The 16,399-nt window shown below is 44.6% G+C and overlaps 1 protein-coding gene across 1 annotated transcript; it reads right to left on the minus strand.

Annotated features, from left to right (window-relative positions):
• Nucleotides 1-12,380: 12,380 nt before the first annotated feature.
• Nucleotides 12,381-15,775, minus strand: Nfkbia (NFKB inhibitor alpha). Its single transcript, XM_046461844.1, has 6 exons — nucleotides 15,424-15,775; nucleotides 14,705-14,813; nucleotides 14,154-14,364; nucleotides 13,780-13,868; nucleotides 13,394-13,654; nucleotides 12,381-12,937 (listed from the first exon to the last, which is right to left on the minus strand). Exons 1-6 carry the CDS (start codon nucleotides 15,648-15,650, stop codon nucleotides 12,890-12,892), a joined length of 945 nt encoding a protein of 314 aa, XP_046317800.1. The 5' UTR covers nucleotides 15,651-15,775; the 3' UTR covers nucleotides 12,381-12,889.
• Between the last annotated feature and the right edge of the window lie 624 nt (nucleotides 15,776-16,399).

Raw genomic sequence — 16,399 nt, forward strand, 5'->3', positions numbered from 1 at the left:
CTCTGAATCACTTTCTGGCCATTGCTGGCACCTGGTTCTCTCCCCGACCAAACTGCCTCTGTGAGATGGGCACTCCGCTGGGCTTCTTCTCCAGCTTAAAAGAATGTTCCTCCTCTGATCATTGCCCTCGATCTGTCTAGACTCTGCCAGGGTTTTAGCACAGCGCTCTCAGGAGCTAAACATGGCCCAGTTCCTGGGATATAATTAGACTAGTCTGAGTGCTCTCCCTGGGAGTGTGCATGTGTGTGCGTGCCTACGTGGGTGCATGCAGGTGTTTGGGTGTGTGAGGGTGTGTGTGTGTGAGAGAGAGAGAGAGAGAGAGAGAGAGAGAGAGAGAGAGAGAGAGAAAGAGAACTCACAACCCCTTGGCTGAGGGGTTGAGGGGTTGGTTTGTCTGGGGGAGCAGTGTGACAGCACAGCTACACTCTCCTGCTGAGGGCAGGACATAGGGGAGCCTCCTGCAGAGAGAAAGCAGGCAAAGCTCCTTGGAGAGGGGCAGAGGAGGAAGACCCAAGTGTCTTCTGATGGTGTTTCAAGCCTTACCTTTCACTGTCCCCTGCTCCAATGAGGCTCTGGAGCTCTCAGTCAGGGGTTGAGTTACCTTGTAATATAAACCTTACTCACTGTCATCCTGGGATATGCTCTGTGTCCTCTGGCTGTCCTTTTCCCTCACAGATAGGTATGTGGAGCACATTCCACTGTGGATTAATGTTTTTGAGAACAAATTAAAAATGAGAATAGCTTTACTATTTGTTTATTTTTCTAATAATCAAAGTGATAGAAAAGAATAAAAAGAATACATTTCCCTGACTTATGTTAGGTTTTTTTTTTTTTGTTTTGTTTTGTGTGTGATGATGATTCAAGTTATGCTTTTAGAGATGGGGATGTAACTCTTTCGTAGAATATGTGCTGAGCATGCCCTGGGTTCAGTCCCCAGCATCTCTTTCTCTGTCTCTCTCTCTCTCTCTCTCACACACACACACACACACACACACACACACACACACAGTTAAATTTCTAAAATATAGTCTTGGAGCTGAGGTTGTGGTTCAGCAGTAGAACACTTGCCTAGGTTCGATCCTCAACACCACATAAAAATAAATAAAATAAAGGTATTATGTCCAACTACAACTAAAAAATAAATATTTAAAAAAATAAAATATAGTATTTATGGACTAGGGATGTAACTCAAGTATCTAGCCTTACTCAGAATGTACAAGGTCTGGGTTCCATCCTTAGCACTACAAAGAATATAAAATAGGGGCTGGGGATGTGGCTCAAGTGGTAGCGCGCTCGTCTGGCATGAGTGCGGCCCGGGTTCGATCCTCAGCACCACATACCAACAAAGATGTTGTGTCTGCCGATAACTAAAAAAATAAATAAATATTTAAAAAAAAATAAATAAAATAAAATAAAATATTTAAGGGGACTGGGATTTGGCTCAGTGGCAGAGTTCGATCAATAAATAAAATAAAGCTCCATTGACAACTAAAAAAATATTTAGGGGTGGCTTTATATGAAGTGACAACTGGTGTTTACTTTGATTTGGGGGGAGAGGTAGATGGAAGTATAAATGAAACAAAATTACCCATGAGCTGATAACTGAAGCTGGACATGGGATTTATTTTTAATATTCTGTGTACATTTTTACATATTTGAGGTTCTCTATAGAAAGTTTTTAATTTTTCTTAAGCCTAAAATGCAGCTACCCATCACCGTTGACATCTTGGGACATTTGTCACTTAAAAATGTCAGAAGAACCCATTGTCTATGTTTGGAGACTGTGCTAACTGGAAATAAAAATGCCAGCACTCATTTTGCAGCCTCCCTCATGTGGCACATGACTTGAGGCTCCAGCAATCTCACCCTCTGCTCAGACCTTGAATCAGAGGCTAATAATGGGAGGGATTGTGTGGAATCCATTCCAGGCACAGTGGATAGCCGAGCCCAGCAGTGTGCAGAGTTTGGGATGCAGCAGTGGAGGCAAACTCACAGCATTTTCTCTCTGGCTTGTGGGCCAACTGGAGAACCTAAATCACCCATAATTAGTTTCTTTTGCTTATAACCAATAATCTTGATGAGTAAAGCACTTCATTGTAATTTTTTATTATTCATAAGATTATACTATGCAAAGTGTTCTGTCACATGTCTATTTCCCTTCCACTTAATGGCACATGGAGGCTGCCTCTGTACAATACAGATGTCCTCTTTCCCACATTCCCTCAAACACTGTCAATGCTGCTATAGGGTTCAGTGCTCTCTTTCCCTGCCTTTTCCACAAGTGGTTGGGAGGACAGGAAAGATCTCTATAAGAAAAATTCACCTTTTAGCCCTGTGTGGTGGTGCAGGGCTAATCCCAGCAACTGAGGAAACTGAGGCAGGAAGATTACAAGTTCTAGGTCAGCCTCAGAAATTTAGCTAGTCCCTAAGCAATTCTGTGAGACCCTGTCTCAAAACAAAAAAAAAATAAAATAAAAAGGGCTGGGGATTTAGCTCAGTGGTAAAGTATCCCTGAGTTCAATTCCCAGCACCATAAATAATATAAATAAATAGATAAAATTTTACTTTCTATTTTGCTGAGGCAGGGTTGGAAGCTAGAGGACGCATACCCGACCAGCCTCCTCTTATAACAGCGGGCTCCTGGCACCGTCCCAGGAGAGGGGTGTTCATCCCAGCATTCTATAACCATGTTGTATTTCTCCACTGACACACATCTTTCACTACCTGTGACCTGGCCCATTGTTGGTGACAAGAGCAGCAATTTCTCTCACTCTCTGGGACTTCAAGGAACTTTCAGAGGTCAGAAGTCTCCTAGGCTTGCACTTGGTCTGGATCCATTGAAGACCCTCAGTTTCACACCTTTGATCAGCCCATGGCAGCTCCTGTGAGTCAGGTCTACACTTCACAGGTGTTGGGAGGCTGAGAAGGGCAGGATAAAGTGGGAACACTGGGTGAGGGACTGGTCAAAGGGGGTCAAGAGGAAAGATTGAAAGTCCTAGTTTGTCCTTAGCAGATCTAGTTCCTCAGGTCCTGGGTTGCCCTGAGAGTAGAGGACGGAGGGCTGTCTTGAAGGGAATGACATTCCTGTCAGGAGGCTGTCCGATGCTCTTCACATTAATAATATTAATAATCTTATAGCAGAAGCTCTCATCTACTAAGAACCTACTATGGCCCTTTGCCAGAGTTTTACAGATGGTGTTAGTGATAGTCATGCATCACAGCCACTCAGCCAGGCAGCTCTAACAACCCAACTTTATAGATGAGAAATTGAGACTCAGGTTAAGCAACAAGCCCAAGGTCACACAATTATACGGATTAGGGCCCGGAGTGGGGCGCAGATCAGGCTGAATCTTCAGGGATAGGTAATCACTCTGGAGGCTGCCTCTCTTCTGGAAGCCACCAGGGGTGTGTGTGCCTGCCATTGGGCTTCCCCCAGACACAAGGTCCTACAGGCGTCTGCTTGAAGTACCTCCCTCAACCCCAGTGGGTCAGCTGGAAATTAGCTTTTTAGAAAATTCACTCTTAATATCACATAATTTCTTCAGCCAGTGTTTCCCAGCTGGCTCTAAGGAGGCAGAGTTTTCTCTCTTTTTTGTTGAAGAGTTCCTGTTCTCAAAAACCCTCTGATGGTAGAGGTTGGGGTGGGGGTGGGGCTCAGCAGTAGAGCTCTTGCCTGTGCTGGGACCAGAACTGGGGCAGGAGCCTCTTTCCCTGTGGCCAGGAGGCCTCTCACCCACTAAACCTGGTGTGCCAGGGCTGCCCACAGCAACTGCAGTGGGCCAGATGTTCATGTCCTCCCACAAATTCATGTAGAAATCCTAACCCTCAAGGTGGAGTATTAGGAGCCAGGGCCTTTGGGAGATGATTAGGTGACTGAGTGGAGCTCTCAAGAATGGGAGTAGTGCCCTTTTCAAAGAGACCCCAGAGATCAAGCTCACACTTTGCACCATAGTAGAGAGACCCCAGAGAGAGAGAGTTCACTCCTTTGTTGACAGAGAAAAGATGTCATCTATGAACAGAAAGCAGGCTCCTACCAGACACCAATCTACTGCCACCTTGATCTTGGACTTCAGTGCTCCAGAACACTGAGAAATACATTTCTTTTGCTTATCACCCATGAGTCCATGGAATTTGGTTGGAGTAGCCTAAAGGGCCTCAGACTACTGTGCTCCTGGTGTTCTCAGTGCACTTAGAACAACTTTATCACCTATTTTTTGAACATTCCTCTGAGGTAGCTTTTCAATTTTCCACTAAGGTAAATTTATACAACAGAAATAGTAGCAATTGGGGCTGGGGATGTGGCTCAAGCGGTAGCGCGCTCGCCTGGCATGTGTGCGGCCCAGGTTTGATCCTCAGCACCACATACAAACAAAGATGTTGTGTCCGCCAAAAATTGAAAAATAAATATTGAAATTCTCTTTCTCTCTCTCTAAAAAAAAAAAAGAAAAGAAAAGAAATAGTAGCAAATGTTACTGACAATAAGTGTAAACCTATTTTCCTCAGAGTAAAATAAGTAGCCAGAGTGACCGCAGGCAGTGGCAATGGAAAATGGCAGCCTTGAGGAACTCCTCACATCTTCAGCAAAATGAGGAGGCTCACTCTGGACAGTCTGGTGGACAAAAGTTTGGAGGCAAGAAGGGACAGGGTTTGAATCTCAGCACTGTCACTTTTCTTGGCTGTACCACCTCAGACAAGTTACTAACCCTCTTTGAAGCTCAGTTTCCTTAATAATTCCCACCATGATCGTATATGCCTGGCATAGAGTCACTGTTTGACAAATGACACCTGCTGTTATTTATTATTCACCAGTGGCTGAATTACCTGGGCACTTTGAAGTGTGATGGGAATTGACACTAAGGACAGATTGAAACTAATGGGCTAGATGCTTATGACAAACTAATGCTTGTCAATTACACATGAAATTCTAGAATAGGTGATGCTTGTTCTCCAATTTCCCCTCCTTCATACTCCCTATCCTGGCTGCCCCACAGTCCCACTGCTCCACTGCCCACATGCCAGCCACCATGCTGTTCATGGGTTGGTTCATGTCCTGAATTTTTAGCTTTTTCTTTTTGTTTCAATACATCAAAATGTACCTGTCATGCGTCCTATTACTCAGGACTTTAGGCCTAATGACTAATCCAACTAAAGTAATATTTATCTCTTCTGCCCCCCAAATTACTGTCTAAATTAACATGATTTCATTCTTCCATTATCTTCATTACAATAACTTTACTATTTCAAGAGACTTTTGCCCAGGCAAATAACTTGATTGTTCATTACAGGAATCTCTCAAAAGACACATCAACTCTTTAAAAAGGAATAAATCAATAAATATTCCACACCTAAGACTCTTCAAACCCCTCACCTTGCTGTTTCAACAACATGACACTGTTATCTAATGATCTTTCCTCCAACCTAACCAAGCCTCTGCACCAAAAGACCCTCCTTAAATCAAACTTGCAATTCTCAGAGAGAACCGACCACTCTCTTCCCACTACATATGTGATTAGAGGTTCTGAGGACATTTCCTGCCTGTCCACTAAGCAACGGCCTCATTCTGTCTTATCAGCAGGTTGGGGGGTTCTGTTTAGGCAGCCAGCAATGGGCAAGATCAAAGATCACATACCCGCCAATATCTCTCTCTTCCCCAGAGCAGAAACTCTGATGCACTCCTTTCAGAAAGCCCTTTTGGTGGAATTGATACTATCTGAGCCCCAGCTAAAAGCCAGGAGAGAAGACTTCTGGGGCCAAGCTTAGTCCAGAGGTCATTCACATCCTCCATGTTTTAGGTGGGTACTTGGTGGGCAATGGGTGGACAGGCATGTGCACAGAGCCCTACATCACACATTTCAGGCCTGAGAAGTACTACACACGCTGGTCATGGTCAATCATGGGAGGTACGATTATTCTTAATTCTCAGCCTGAAGAGGGAAAGCTGTCTATTCCCACTTGACTTGTGGATGACTGGATATTTATTTATCTATGGCTTAGGTCTCTACTTCAAACCAGAGGTTTACTAAGTGTTTTGAGGAAGAAAATAATTGAATTTACGTACACGTAAAGGTCTACAGAACTGGCTGCTCCATAGCTAGGTCACACACAGTTTGCCATATAACAAACTCCTCCTCAGTGACTTTGCTCCCCAGGGATAGAGGTGGAAAGGCAGCCACAGGAGAACATTAAAAACCAACTTAAAACTGAATCAATACTAGAACATTTCACTTGAAAGAAGTTCATTCACTGGTTCTTAAAAAGTTGCATTTGCTTGTTTGTTTTGGGCATCCCCCGGGAGGAATATTAAAATACTGCAAAGTTTTTAAAAGTCTGACCAAAATGTTTAATGTGGTGACTTTGGGTAGACCCAAGCTTCAGTCAGAAGCAAACATAGACCGCACACTGGAAACTCCTGGAAGGAGAGACATGCCTCACTTCCTTTATTAGCATCATATGAAACTTGATGCTAAGAATTTGCGGGGAGACAATTAGGATTTGGGTTCAGATCTGCCTGAGTCCCAAAGTATTATTCAGTTATTGGTCTTCTAAGATCTTAGGTCTTACATTTTCTGCATCATTTTGCAATTTCTATAAGACTTTTTTTTTTTTTTTTTTTTTAAGAACTTCAGCTTGGGCTAGTTAATCCTTACCAGCCACATTGAAATCACATAACTATTTTTTTTTGTTTGTTTGTTTGCAGTGCTGGGAATTGAACCCAGGGACTTGTGCAGGCTAGGCCAGTGCTCTACCACAGAACATAAAGAACATATCCCCAATTGATGATCTGAAATCACTTTTATTAGTGGGAATGACTACATTTAGTTGGAAGCTGTTTCATGCCACCGATTAGAAATGTGAACCTGGAGCTGATCCATATCCTGCTCTTCCATTGACTAGCTGTGTGACACGGCTCTTTCTTTTTGTGGTTGTTAGGTGCTAGGAATCAAACTCAGGGCCTCATGCATGCTCCACCGCTAAGATATACCCTTAGCCTTGGGCCATGTTTCTTTGCTATGCTTCTTTTCAAAGAAATATGAAAATACTTCACAGGGTGTTTTGAGAATTACAGTAGTTAGCTTTAAGCGACTTAATGAGGCACTGTCTCAAAATAAAAATAAAAAAGGGATGGGATGTGGTTCACTGGTCAAGCACCCCTGGGTCCAATCCTTGGTACCAAAGGGAAAAAAAAGAGAGAAAATCACGGGAGTTCACTTAAGACTACTGTCTGGCACATAGTAAACATTATATATAAATTTAATAAAAAACTGCAATTATTTTAATTTTAATTTTTATCCCATGATAAATAGTGTCATTAAATATCATTGTGAATAAAATATTGTATAAAATGAAAACATAATAATTAAAAAATATTGTATAAAATAAAAAGATGACAATTAAAAATTTTAACTTGCTATTAAACAGCTAAGTCTTTTCATATAGGCTCTACTCAATAAATTTTAAACATATATGAAATGATGGCAACAACCGAAGGGAAGCTCCTCATTACTTAAGATTTTTCCTCATGCATTTTAGTCTACTGTTTGTCAGGCTTTTCACATTTCAGTAAGGGCCATAGGAACACTATCACAGGGAGGGAAGCGCTGCCCCTCCATTCCTTCCAGTTCTGAGGTCTAGTCAGGTCGTGACCTGCACCCACAACAGCCCATACAAAGGTACAGATTAACTCATTTTATTTAATTAAATTATTTTTTGGCTACTAGGGATTGCTTAGTGACTCCCTTTTGCTGAGGCTGGCTTTGAACTCTCTATCCTCCTGCCTCAGGCTCCCAATTTTAAAACCAACTTTTCATCTCCTTTTTTAAAAAAAAATATTTATTTTTTAGTTTTAGGTGGACACAAATTCTTTATTTTCTTTTATGTGGTGCTGAGGATCGAATCCAGTGCCCCACGCATGCCAGGCGAGCATGCTACCATTTAAGCCACATCCCGAGCCCTCATCTCCTTAGTAGGCAAATTACCTCTTCAAAAGCAGCTCCTACATGACTTTTGTTCCTTTTCTGGAGCCCAATGATTATGCCTTTGACCTTGTATTGTGTCAGCCTCTTCCCTTATTGCATGTACCTGGTTTGATGGCAGATTTGTTGGCCTTGGTCCCTATTTTAGTGCCAGTGCTCAGGATCCACCCCTACTTTTAAAAAAACTCCCATTGCCCAATGCTAGATCTTCCCTATGAGCAGCTATAGAGGTGCTTAGGCCAGTTTGCAGTGATACCACCAGGGGTGGCAGACAGCAGCATCTAAGGCCTAGTTCAGATTCAAGTCTGATCCTAAACCAGAAGTACATTGTCTGGGAAAACATTAGACATGCAGAATCTCAAGCCAGCCCCAACCAATTGAATGAGAACCTGCATTTCAACAAGTTATCTAAGCAAGTCAAGTGCATGTTAAATTTGAGAAGCTCTGGATAAAGGCACGCACTCATTTGTCATTAACTCAAAGACAGGTGGCAGATTTCTTCCAGATTTGGCTCTAGAATCTAGGGTCACACACAGATGTAAAAAAAAAAAATGGTATGGCAGTGCCTGGTGGTGAACACCTGTAATCCCAGCTCAGGTGGGAGGATTGCAAATTTGAGGCCAGCCTGGGCAACATAGTGCAACTGTACCAAAATGGTAAGGTCTGTAGCTCCGTAAAGTGCTTGCCCAGCATGTATCATGTTCAAGTCTTACTACTGTAGGCAAGAAAAAAGCAGTGTAATGAAAAAATATTCAAGATCTATAGCAATTAGAGAGATGCAAATTAAAAACCACACTGAGATTCCATCTCACTCTAGTTAGAATGGCAATTAGCAAGAATACAAGGAACAATAAATGTTGGCAAGGATGTGGGGAAAAGGTACACTCCTACATGGCTGGTGGGGCTACAAATTGGTGCAAACACTCTGGTGCTTTCCAATCTGTAAAGCAGTATAGAGATTCCTCAGAAAACTTGGAATGGAACTACCATTTGACCCAGTTATCCCACTCCTTGGTATATACCCAAAGGACTTAAAATCAGCATACTACAGTGATGCAGCCACATCAATGTTTATAGTTGTTCAATTCACAATAGCTAAGCTATGGAACCAACCTAGGTGCTCTTCAACAGATGAATGGATTAAAAAATGTGGTATATATACACAATGGAATATTACTCAGTCATAAATGAGAATGAAATTATGGCATTTGCTGGTAAATGGATGGAACTAGAGATTATCATGGAATAAGCCAATCCCCCAAAAACAAAGGCTGAATGTTCTGTCTGATATGCAGATGTTAACACACAATAAGGGCGGGGATAGAAATTTATTGGATTAGACAAAGGGGAATGAAGGGAAGTGGGGGAGACGGGAATAGGAAAGAGTGGAATGAATGGGATATAACTTTTCTTTGTTTGTATATGAATACACAACCAGTGTAACTCCACATCATGTTCAACCACAAGAATAAGATATACACATGCATGTAGAATATGTCAAAGTATACTCTACTGTCATGTGTATCTAAAAAGAACAACAACAATAACAAAAAGCAGCATAGCCTGCTGTGGATGGTCAGTTTAGTCCTCAGCCTGGAATTTAGTTTTGTTATGAACACAACTTGATCTCCTGCCACCTAACAAAAAAGTGCTACTGGTAGATTGGAGCATGGGATAAGAGAATAGACAGTACTGCTAGGGAAATAGCTAGCTGGGGCATAAACTTTCGTTCCCATTCTCCACCTTTCTGTGCCTTGGATGCCTGCACTTCGAGCTCAGGTCTTGCTCTGTGCTTCATCTCCCCATAGGGTCTTACATGTGTTGCCTTTCTCTGCACCTGGGCAAGGAGCACTTTGAGGCAAAGGCCAGGACTTGTTCATCTTTGTGTCTCCAGCTCCTGGCAGAGGGCCTGGAGAATAATGGTTATTTATAATGCAAATGAATGAATGAGACTGAGAATCTCACTTCTCTAGGAGGGAAACACACATATAATATCTAGTTTCTGTTTCTATAATGCTCCTTTAAGATTCAGAAACAACCTGGGATATTCTTGTCCAGGGACCAGAGGTTGGGGAAGGTTTCTTGGGCAGGTTTCTGACTCTAGTTCCAGAACTCTGACCTTTCTTGCCAAATGAAACTTCAGCTTCACCTAGGGCAAGTTAGTAAAAATCTGGAGCAAAGGGGAACAAAGGAAGAATCTGTTTCACTGACTCAGTTCTAACTGTCACCACTTAATCACTTCCAGTAGCTATTGAAATTTCAATGCAAATTCCCCTTCAGCATTTCCAGGCCTCAGAATCAGATTGCTCAGACTATAGTTTGTGCCTCTTTAAAGAAATCCCTTTCCTCTGGAAGGGGATTTGGTACACACGACCCATAAAGGAAATTTATCCTGCTAGATGAGGCAGGCAGAAGGAATCGAGGAACTAAATTCAAGGAAATTGCTGACGTGACATTTATTTCCTCCTCCTCTTACTTCTCTCTTTCCCAAGACTCCCTTACTTCTACCTGCCCTGATGGGACCTTTAGCTTCCAGGAGAAAATCGAAGTGTGTAAACTAAGGCTTTCAGTCTGCCAAACTGTTTTCTTTGAAAACTTCTGTTCTTGTTTGCTTAGAAATGTGAACAAAACTTTCTACCAATTAGAATGTTTCCATTCTAAAAATATTCTGTTAGGAAACTAAAACTCTAGGCTCCAGCCACCCAAACAACTAGAATAATGGAAAGGAAGGGGAAGAAAAGGAGATGGAAAAATAGAACTGGAAAGTTAAGGACCGACTTTAGTTCTTACCGGGCCCAGCTATGTTGGAGTTTATGCAGATGATAAAACCCAAACTGAGGGTTGGGGTCTTGAAGAGAAGATAAGCTGAAGTCTAGAAAGGCAAGACTGTGGGCCCAAGTGGGTCAGAAGAGGACACTCCCTGTGGTGACCATGGAGAGTGAGGCCCCTACTCAAAGAGCTGGCCCCTAAGGAGGTGGGGGATGGGCAATATCCTTTGCTCTGTTTTTCCAGGTTTCTAGCACAGAACTAAAGTGAACCTGTATGAATGAATTGACACACATTCACCACCATTACAGTCAGAAGAAGAGTTGATTCTGAGTAGGGTGCACTAAGAGCATCATTCCATGGGAAGCCAATTTCCAATCTTCGTTCTTTGAGTTTGAGGATGTGGATATTTCCCCCACCCCCACTTTACCCTTTTCACTTACAAGCTGAGAGAGCTAAACCTAAATTAACATTTATGTGTTCAAGCATTTAACACCCATGTTCAGGTGCTCTGGAATGGACAAGGAATTTCATGGATGAGCACAGTGCACAACATGGGTAATACTTGGCTCTAGATAGACTGAGGCTGCTAAGATGGGACAGAGCTGGCTTTGACCAGCTCTGCAGTAATGCTCTTTATATATGAAAGACCTCAACAAGTGTTGGCTCCTTTTTTGGTCTGAGGGAGGTGATGATCATATTTATTTGAATTTGAGATCATTTGTGGATCAAGAAGGGATAATATTTTCTTAGCTATAAGCTGAAGTACATGAATTGTGTTTATACACCATTCTTCATTTTATAAAATGTCCTAAGCTTTATTCTCCTACTTAAGCAAGAAATACATTCTAAGGGTGAAAAAATGCTAATTACAGAGTATCTAAATTCAACTTTCACAAATTACTGATTTCTTGCAAAACGTGACTCATGAAGCCAGTAGTATTTTTGTACTACAGCCAATAACAAAATAGGTAGTTTCAGAGATGCAATATATTTAAATATTTAAGTGCCTGAAAACAAGGGTAAAAATTAAAAATTAACCATCTACCTCTCCTAAAAGGTGACAGGCCATTCTAATTTCTTCCACTGTGAAATACAGGACGTTGTGCAACAGCTTGTATTTTTCTTTAGCCCTATATGCCTGGCACTCTGCTGTTTTTAACATGGATTGTCTTCTGCAATGTTCACAACATCTGCTAACAGATATCAGTGTAGTCCCATTTCCAAGTCCATGTCCTTAGGAACTTCCACTATTACGAGATTTTTCCCAGTTCTATAAAATATGAATTCATATTCCTCTCATTCAAAATAATTTCCTGAAGTGGAAGCAGGGTTCTGCAACAGTTTAAATCAAGGGGATGAAAGAAAATGACAACGGAGAGCCTTTCAGCTACAGGATGAACAGCTTGTCACCACCCTAAGCCTGAGACTGGCATTTCCTTTCATGCTTGCGACAGCCTCCCTCCCACTCAGGCCCAGGGGCTGCCTGCAAAGTTTTGCTGGGAGGATGGGTATAAGTGTGAGAAGCTGCTCTCTGAAAGAGTTCCACAACAGGCTGTTCCCCCACAGCTTTCTACCTCCACCTCTACCTCCTCTCAGAATGGAGGAGTCCCTTGACAGCTTGAAGACAATGATCAGGAATAACTGTTTGTAAAAATCCATTTAATAAATATACATCTTAGAAGTACCAAAATAATTACCAACAAAATACACTATGTACACCATTTACAGGAGGGTAATACAAACCTTGATAGGTAGTGACTTTTAACCCCACACCACCAAACACCTGGTTATTACATGTGACAGGACACAACTGGGGTCAGCCACTAAATAAACAGTGATTCAATCAACAGCAAAATAAATAAAATGTAGTTCTTTCATCAAAACCTTCTCCATAAACCCTACAAAGGTGAAGTTTTAAAGAGGTTTTCTTTGAATTCCAATCTTTCTTGCTTCCCCATAAAAAAGTTCACAAAAATAACAAAATAAGGGCTGATCTACCACAACAGAATGTTTGGGGACAGGCAGTGTGAAGTGTGGGTGGTAAGTACACCCTTTGAATTTTTTTTTTCCTTTTTTCTTTTTTTAGAAAAATAAAACTCTCCTTTTGTACAAATATACAAGTCCATGTTCTTTTCAATATTTTCCACTCATAATGTCAGGCGCTGGCCTCCAAACACACAGTCATCGTAAGGCAGCTAAAACAAGAGGAAAAAAGACATGTTAAACTTGCAGAACTTGGCCAAGGGTGTTGTAGGGAGGCTACTGAAAATAACTGAAGTATTCTTGGAATCCCTTCTCCATAACCCAAATATAATGAAACTGACAGGCTGAAGGAATTTTCCTTGAATGCTCCTTTCATTAAAAAAAAAAGCTAAACTATTGCTTAGGGTGTAGCTCTGTGATAGAGCAGGTGCCTCACATGCACAAGGGTCTGGGTTCAATTCCCAGGATCAAGAGAAAGGATAAGCTATTAAAATAAAACAAAACAAACAAACCAAAAAAAGGCATACTCTTGGATACTGGTTAAATAGGTTCAAGTTTGAGAAACTGATGAGCCCTGTAATAGAGAGTAGCTCTAGGGCCTGGGAGGGTACAGGAAAATAGCCCTCATTATCTTGGGCAGAGTGATGAAGATGTTAATGGAAACTAACCTCATCCTCTGTGAACTCTGATTCTGTGTCATAGCTCTCCTCATCCTCGCTTTCAGGAAGCATCTGAAGGTTTTCCAGGGTGAGCTGGCCCAGCTGCTGCTGTATCCGGGTGCTCGGGCGGCCCCAGGTGAGCTGGTATGGGGAGTACCCTTGGTAGGTTACTCTGTTGACATCTGCCCCACACTTCAACAATAGGGACACCAGATCAGGATTCTGCAGGTCTACAGCGAGGTGGAGGGCTGTCCGGCCATTACAGGGCTCCTGAAACCAAGAGCAATTTGAGATATATACAGCTGAGTTTGGCATTTCTGCTTGCAAAAAGAGTATGCTTAGTGTTACTGAGGAGGAGCCTGACTCACTCCATCTGTAGGTTATGAAGCACTCACCTGAGCATTGACATCAGCACCCAAAGACACCAAAAACTCCACGATGCCCAAGTAGCCATGAATAGAGGCCAAGTGCAGACACGTGTGCCCTAGAAGAACAAAAGGCAAAGAGTATAGTCATTTGTCAACCCTCACACATGAGGCAGAACCTTACCCCTGTTCTTTTATGGGACAAATGGTTATATCTTATGAAATTTAAGAACTCAGAATTTGGGTTCTGATTGAACTTTATAAGGACATCAAACAGGCATGTCAAATGCGTGTTTCCTCAACCTTTCAAATACTGGAAATTTAAGCTCTTGCCCTACTCCTTAAATTGGCCCACCCACCCCTTCTCCATGGCAACTGCCCTTGGATGGGGCAGTCAAACATACCATTGTAATTGGTGGCCTGCAGGATGGACTGGAGGTGCTGTGTGCTGCAGGCCTGTGTCAGGACTCCTATGCTCGCCAGAAAGCCATGCTCACAGGCAAGGTGTAGGGGGGTATTTCCTCGAAAGTCTCGGAGCTCAGGATCACAGCCAGCTTCCAGAAGTGCCTCAGCAATTTCTGGCTGGTTGGTGATCACAGCCAAATGGAGTGGAGTCTACAAATGGAAAAGGATACAAAGAAGGATGAGCCACGGAAACAAACCCATAACTCACTCGATTCCCTGAATCCCAGACATCTCCTGGTTGTGGGTGCTTCTCCTCCCAGACAGGTACAGGGGGTTAGGCAAATACCAGAGGTTCTCAGCAGGTCATAAAGACCTCACCAAACCAATGGAATTTTCTTCACTCTCTAGGAAGCTGGCAGATTTGAATGAAAAAGGCCACAGCAGTATGGGCCAGGGAGTGTTAATTTAGAAATGATCTGGGGGCAAGGGTACTATATATCCAGCTCCACCATGGGGTCAGAGAGGGCACAGGGCGGGGTAAGGGGCCCACCTGCTGCAGGTTGTTCTGGAAGTTGAGGAAGGCTAGGTCTCCCTTCACCTGGCGAATCACTTCCATGGTCAGTGTCTTCTCTTCATGGATGATGGCCAAGTGCAGGAACCTGAGGGGAAGAGAGGGAAAACCCCCCAGGGGTGGTGAGTGCACTGCGTGGGGCCCAAGAAGCGCAGGCTGCGGGGGATTGCGCAAGGTCGGGGTTTCTGGAGGCCGAGGCCACGGTGTTTTCCGAGAGGTTATTATGAGCTGAGTGTTCCTGGCAGGCGCCCAGGGACTTTCCGGGCCCCACCCCCTCCGCGGCGGGCGCCGGCCAGACCGCCCCGCCCTCCAGCCCGGCCGGAACGCCCTGTACTTCCCCTCCAGGCCGCGCGGCGCCCGCCGGCGGCCCAGAAACTCCCGGCCCGCCGCCTTATGCAACTGGGGACTTCGCGTCCCTGCCGCCGCCCCGCCCCCGGCCGCGAGGTCGGGGCCGGGGGGATGGGGGTGTGTGGCAAGGCGGCTGTGAAGCAGAGGTGCCCAGCCTTGGGCCCTCGGAGCCCGAGCCAACTCCCGTTTTCCCCACGCGCAGCTCTGCAGTTTTGCAAGGGTTCGCAACGGTGCAGAAAACCCGTAGGCAATAGAGGCCCCTCTGCCCGCGGCTTGAGCTGCAGGCCCCGCGCGCCCACTCTGCTCCGCACGTCCGCCCGACCCCCGCCATCCGGGCCCGCAACACTTACGAGTCTCCGTCCTCAGTGAGCTGCTGCTTCCAGGGCTCGGTGCCATGCGGCGCCTCCTGCGGCTCGAGGCGGATCTCCCGCAGCTCCTTCACCATCTGCTCGTACTCCTCGTCCTTCATGGAGTCCAGGCCGCTGTCGTGGCGGTCATCCAGCAGCCGCTCCTTCTTCAGCCCATCCCGGGGGCCCTCCATGGCCCACTCCTGAGCGTGCTCCACTGGCTGAAACATGGCGCGCTGAGAGCTCCGGGCGCTGTCCCCAGGTGCGCTCGGCTGTGGGCTGCGCGCTGCCTTCCTCGCAGTGTCGCTAGCAGGCAGAACTGCACGTTCGGATTGTTGTGGGCTCGGCAGCGCCGCCGCGGCGCCCTTATAACGCTGGCAGGGGATTTCTCCGGGGCGGGGTCAGGCGCGGGGAATTTCCAAGCTAGTCAGACCAGAAAAAGAGAACTGGCCTCGTCCTCTGCTAAGAAGCCTAAGCCCCGAGCCGGGGTTCATTAGAGAAACTCCCTGCGATGAGCCACTGGGGTCATGTACTGGGAACTTTTTCATGAGCGCTGAGTGGCTGGAAAGTCCTCCCGATCAAGCCCCCTCCCCCGAGGTACTTCCCTGCAGCTTGCACTCAGTAACCCTGTCCCTCTGCAAGAAAGCTTCTTTCCCTGGGGTTTCCCAGGATCGTTTTGATTTGGGGTCGTCGGCTGCAGAGATCCTAAGGACTCAGACTTGGTGGGCGAACGGTTCCTCTTTGGGGTTTGCCAACCTGCGGTCCTTTCCGTTTTTAGATCTTTTGAAAACGCAAGGGTGGAAATGATGGCTAGGTGTAGGGATTTGCTTCCCCCAAACTTCTTTCTGCTGGGAAAGACATACTGGTTGTTAAAAGGTCGCAGGCGTCAGTGTTTCTGCCAATATCAGGCTCATCTCATGGTGCAGGGACTTTTACCTCATCCCTAACACACACACACACACACGTTGTGAAAATCTTT

This window comes from Marmota monax, unplaced genomic scaffold (assembly GCF_021218885.2).
Source record: "Marmota monax isolate L192 unplaced genomic scaffold, Marmota_monax_Labrador192_F-V1.1 WCK01_AAM20220418_F8-fsc00001, whole genome shotgun sequence".
Lineage (NCBI taxonomy): Eukaryota > Metazoa > Chordata > Mammalia > Rodentia > Sciuridae > Marmota > Marmota monax.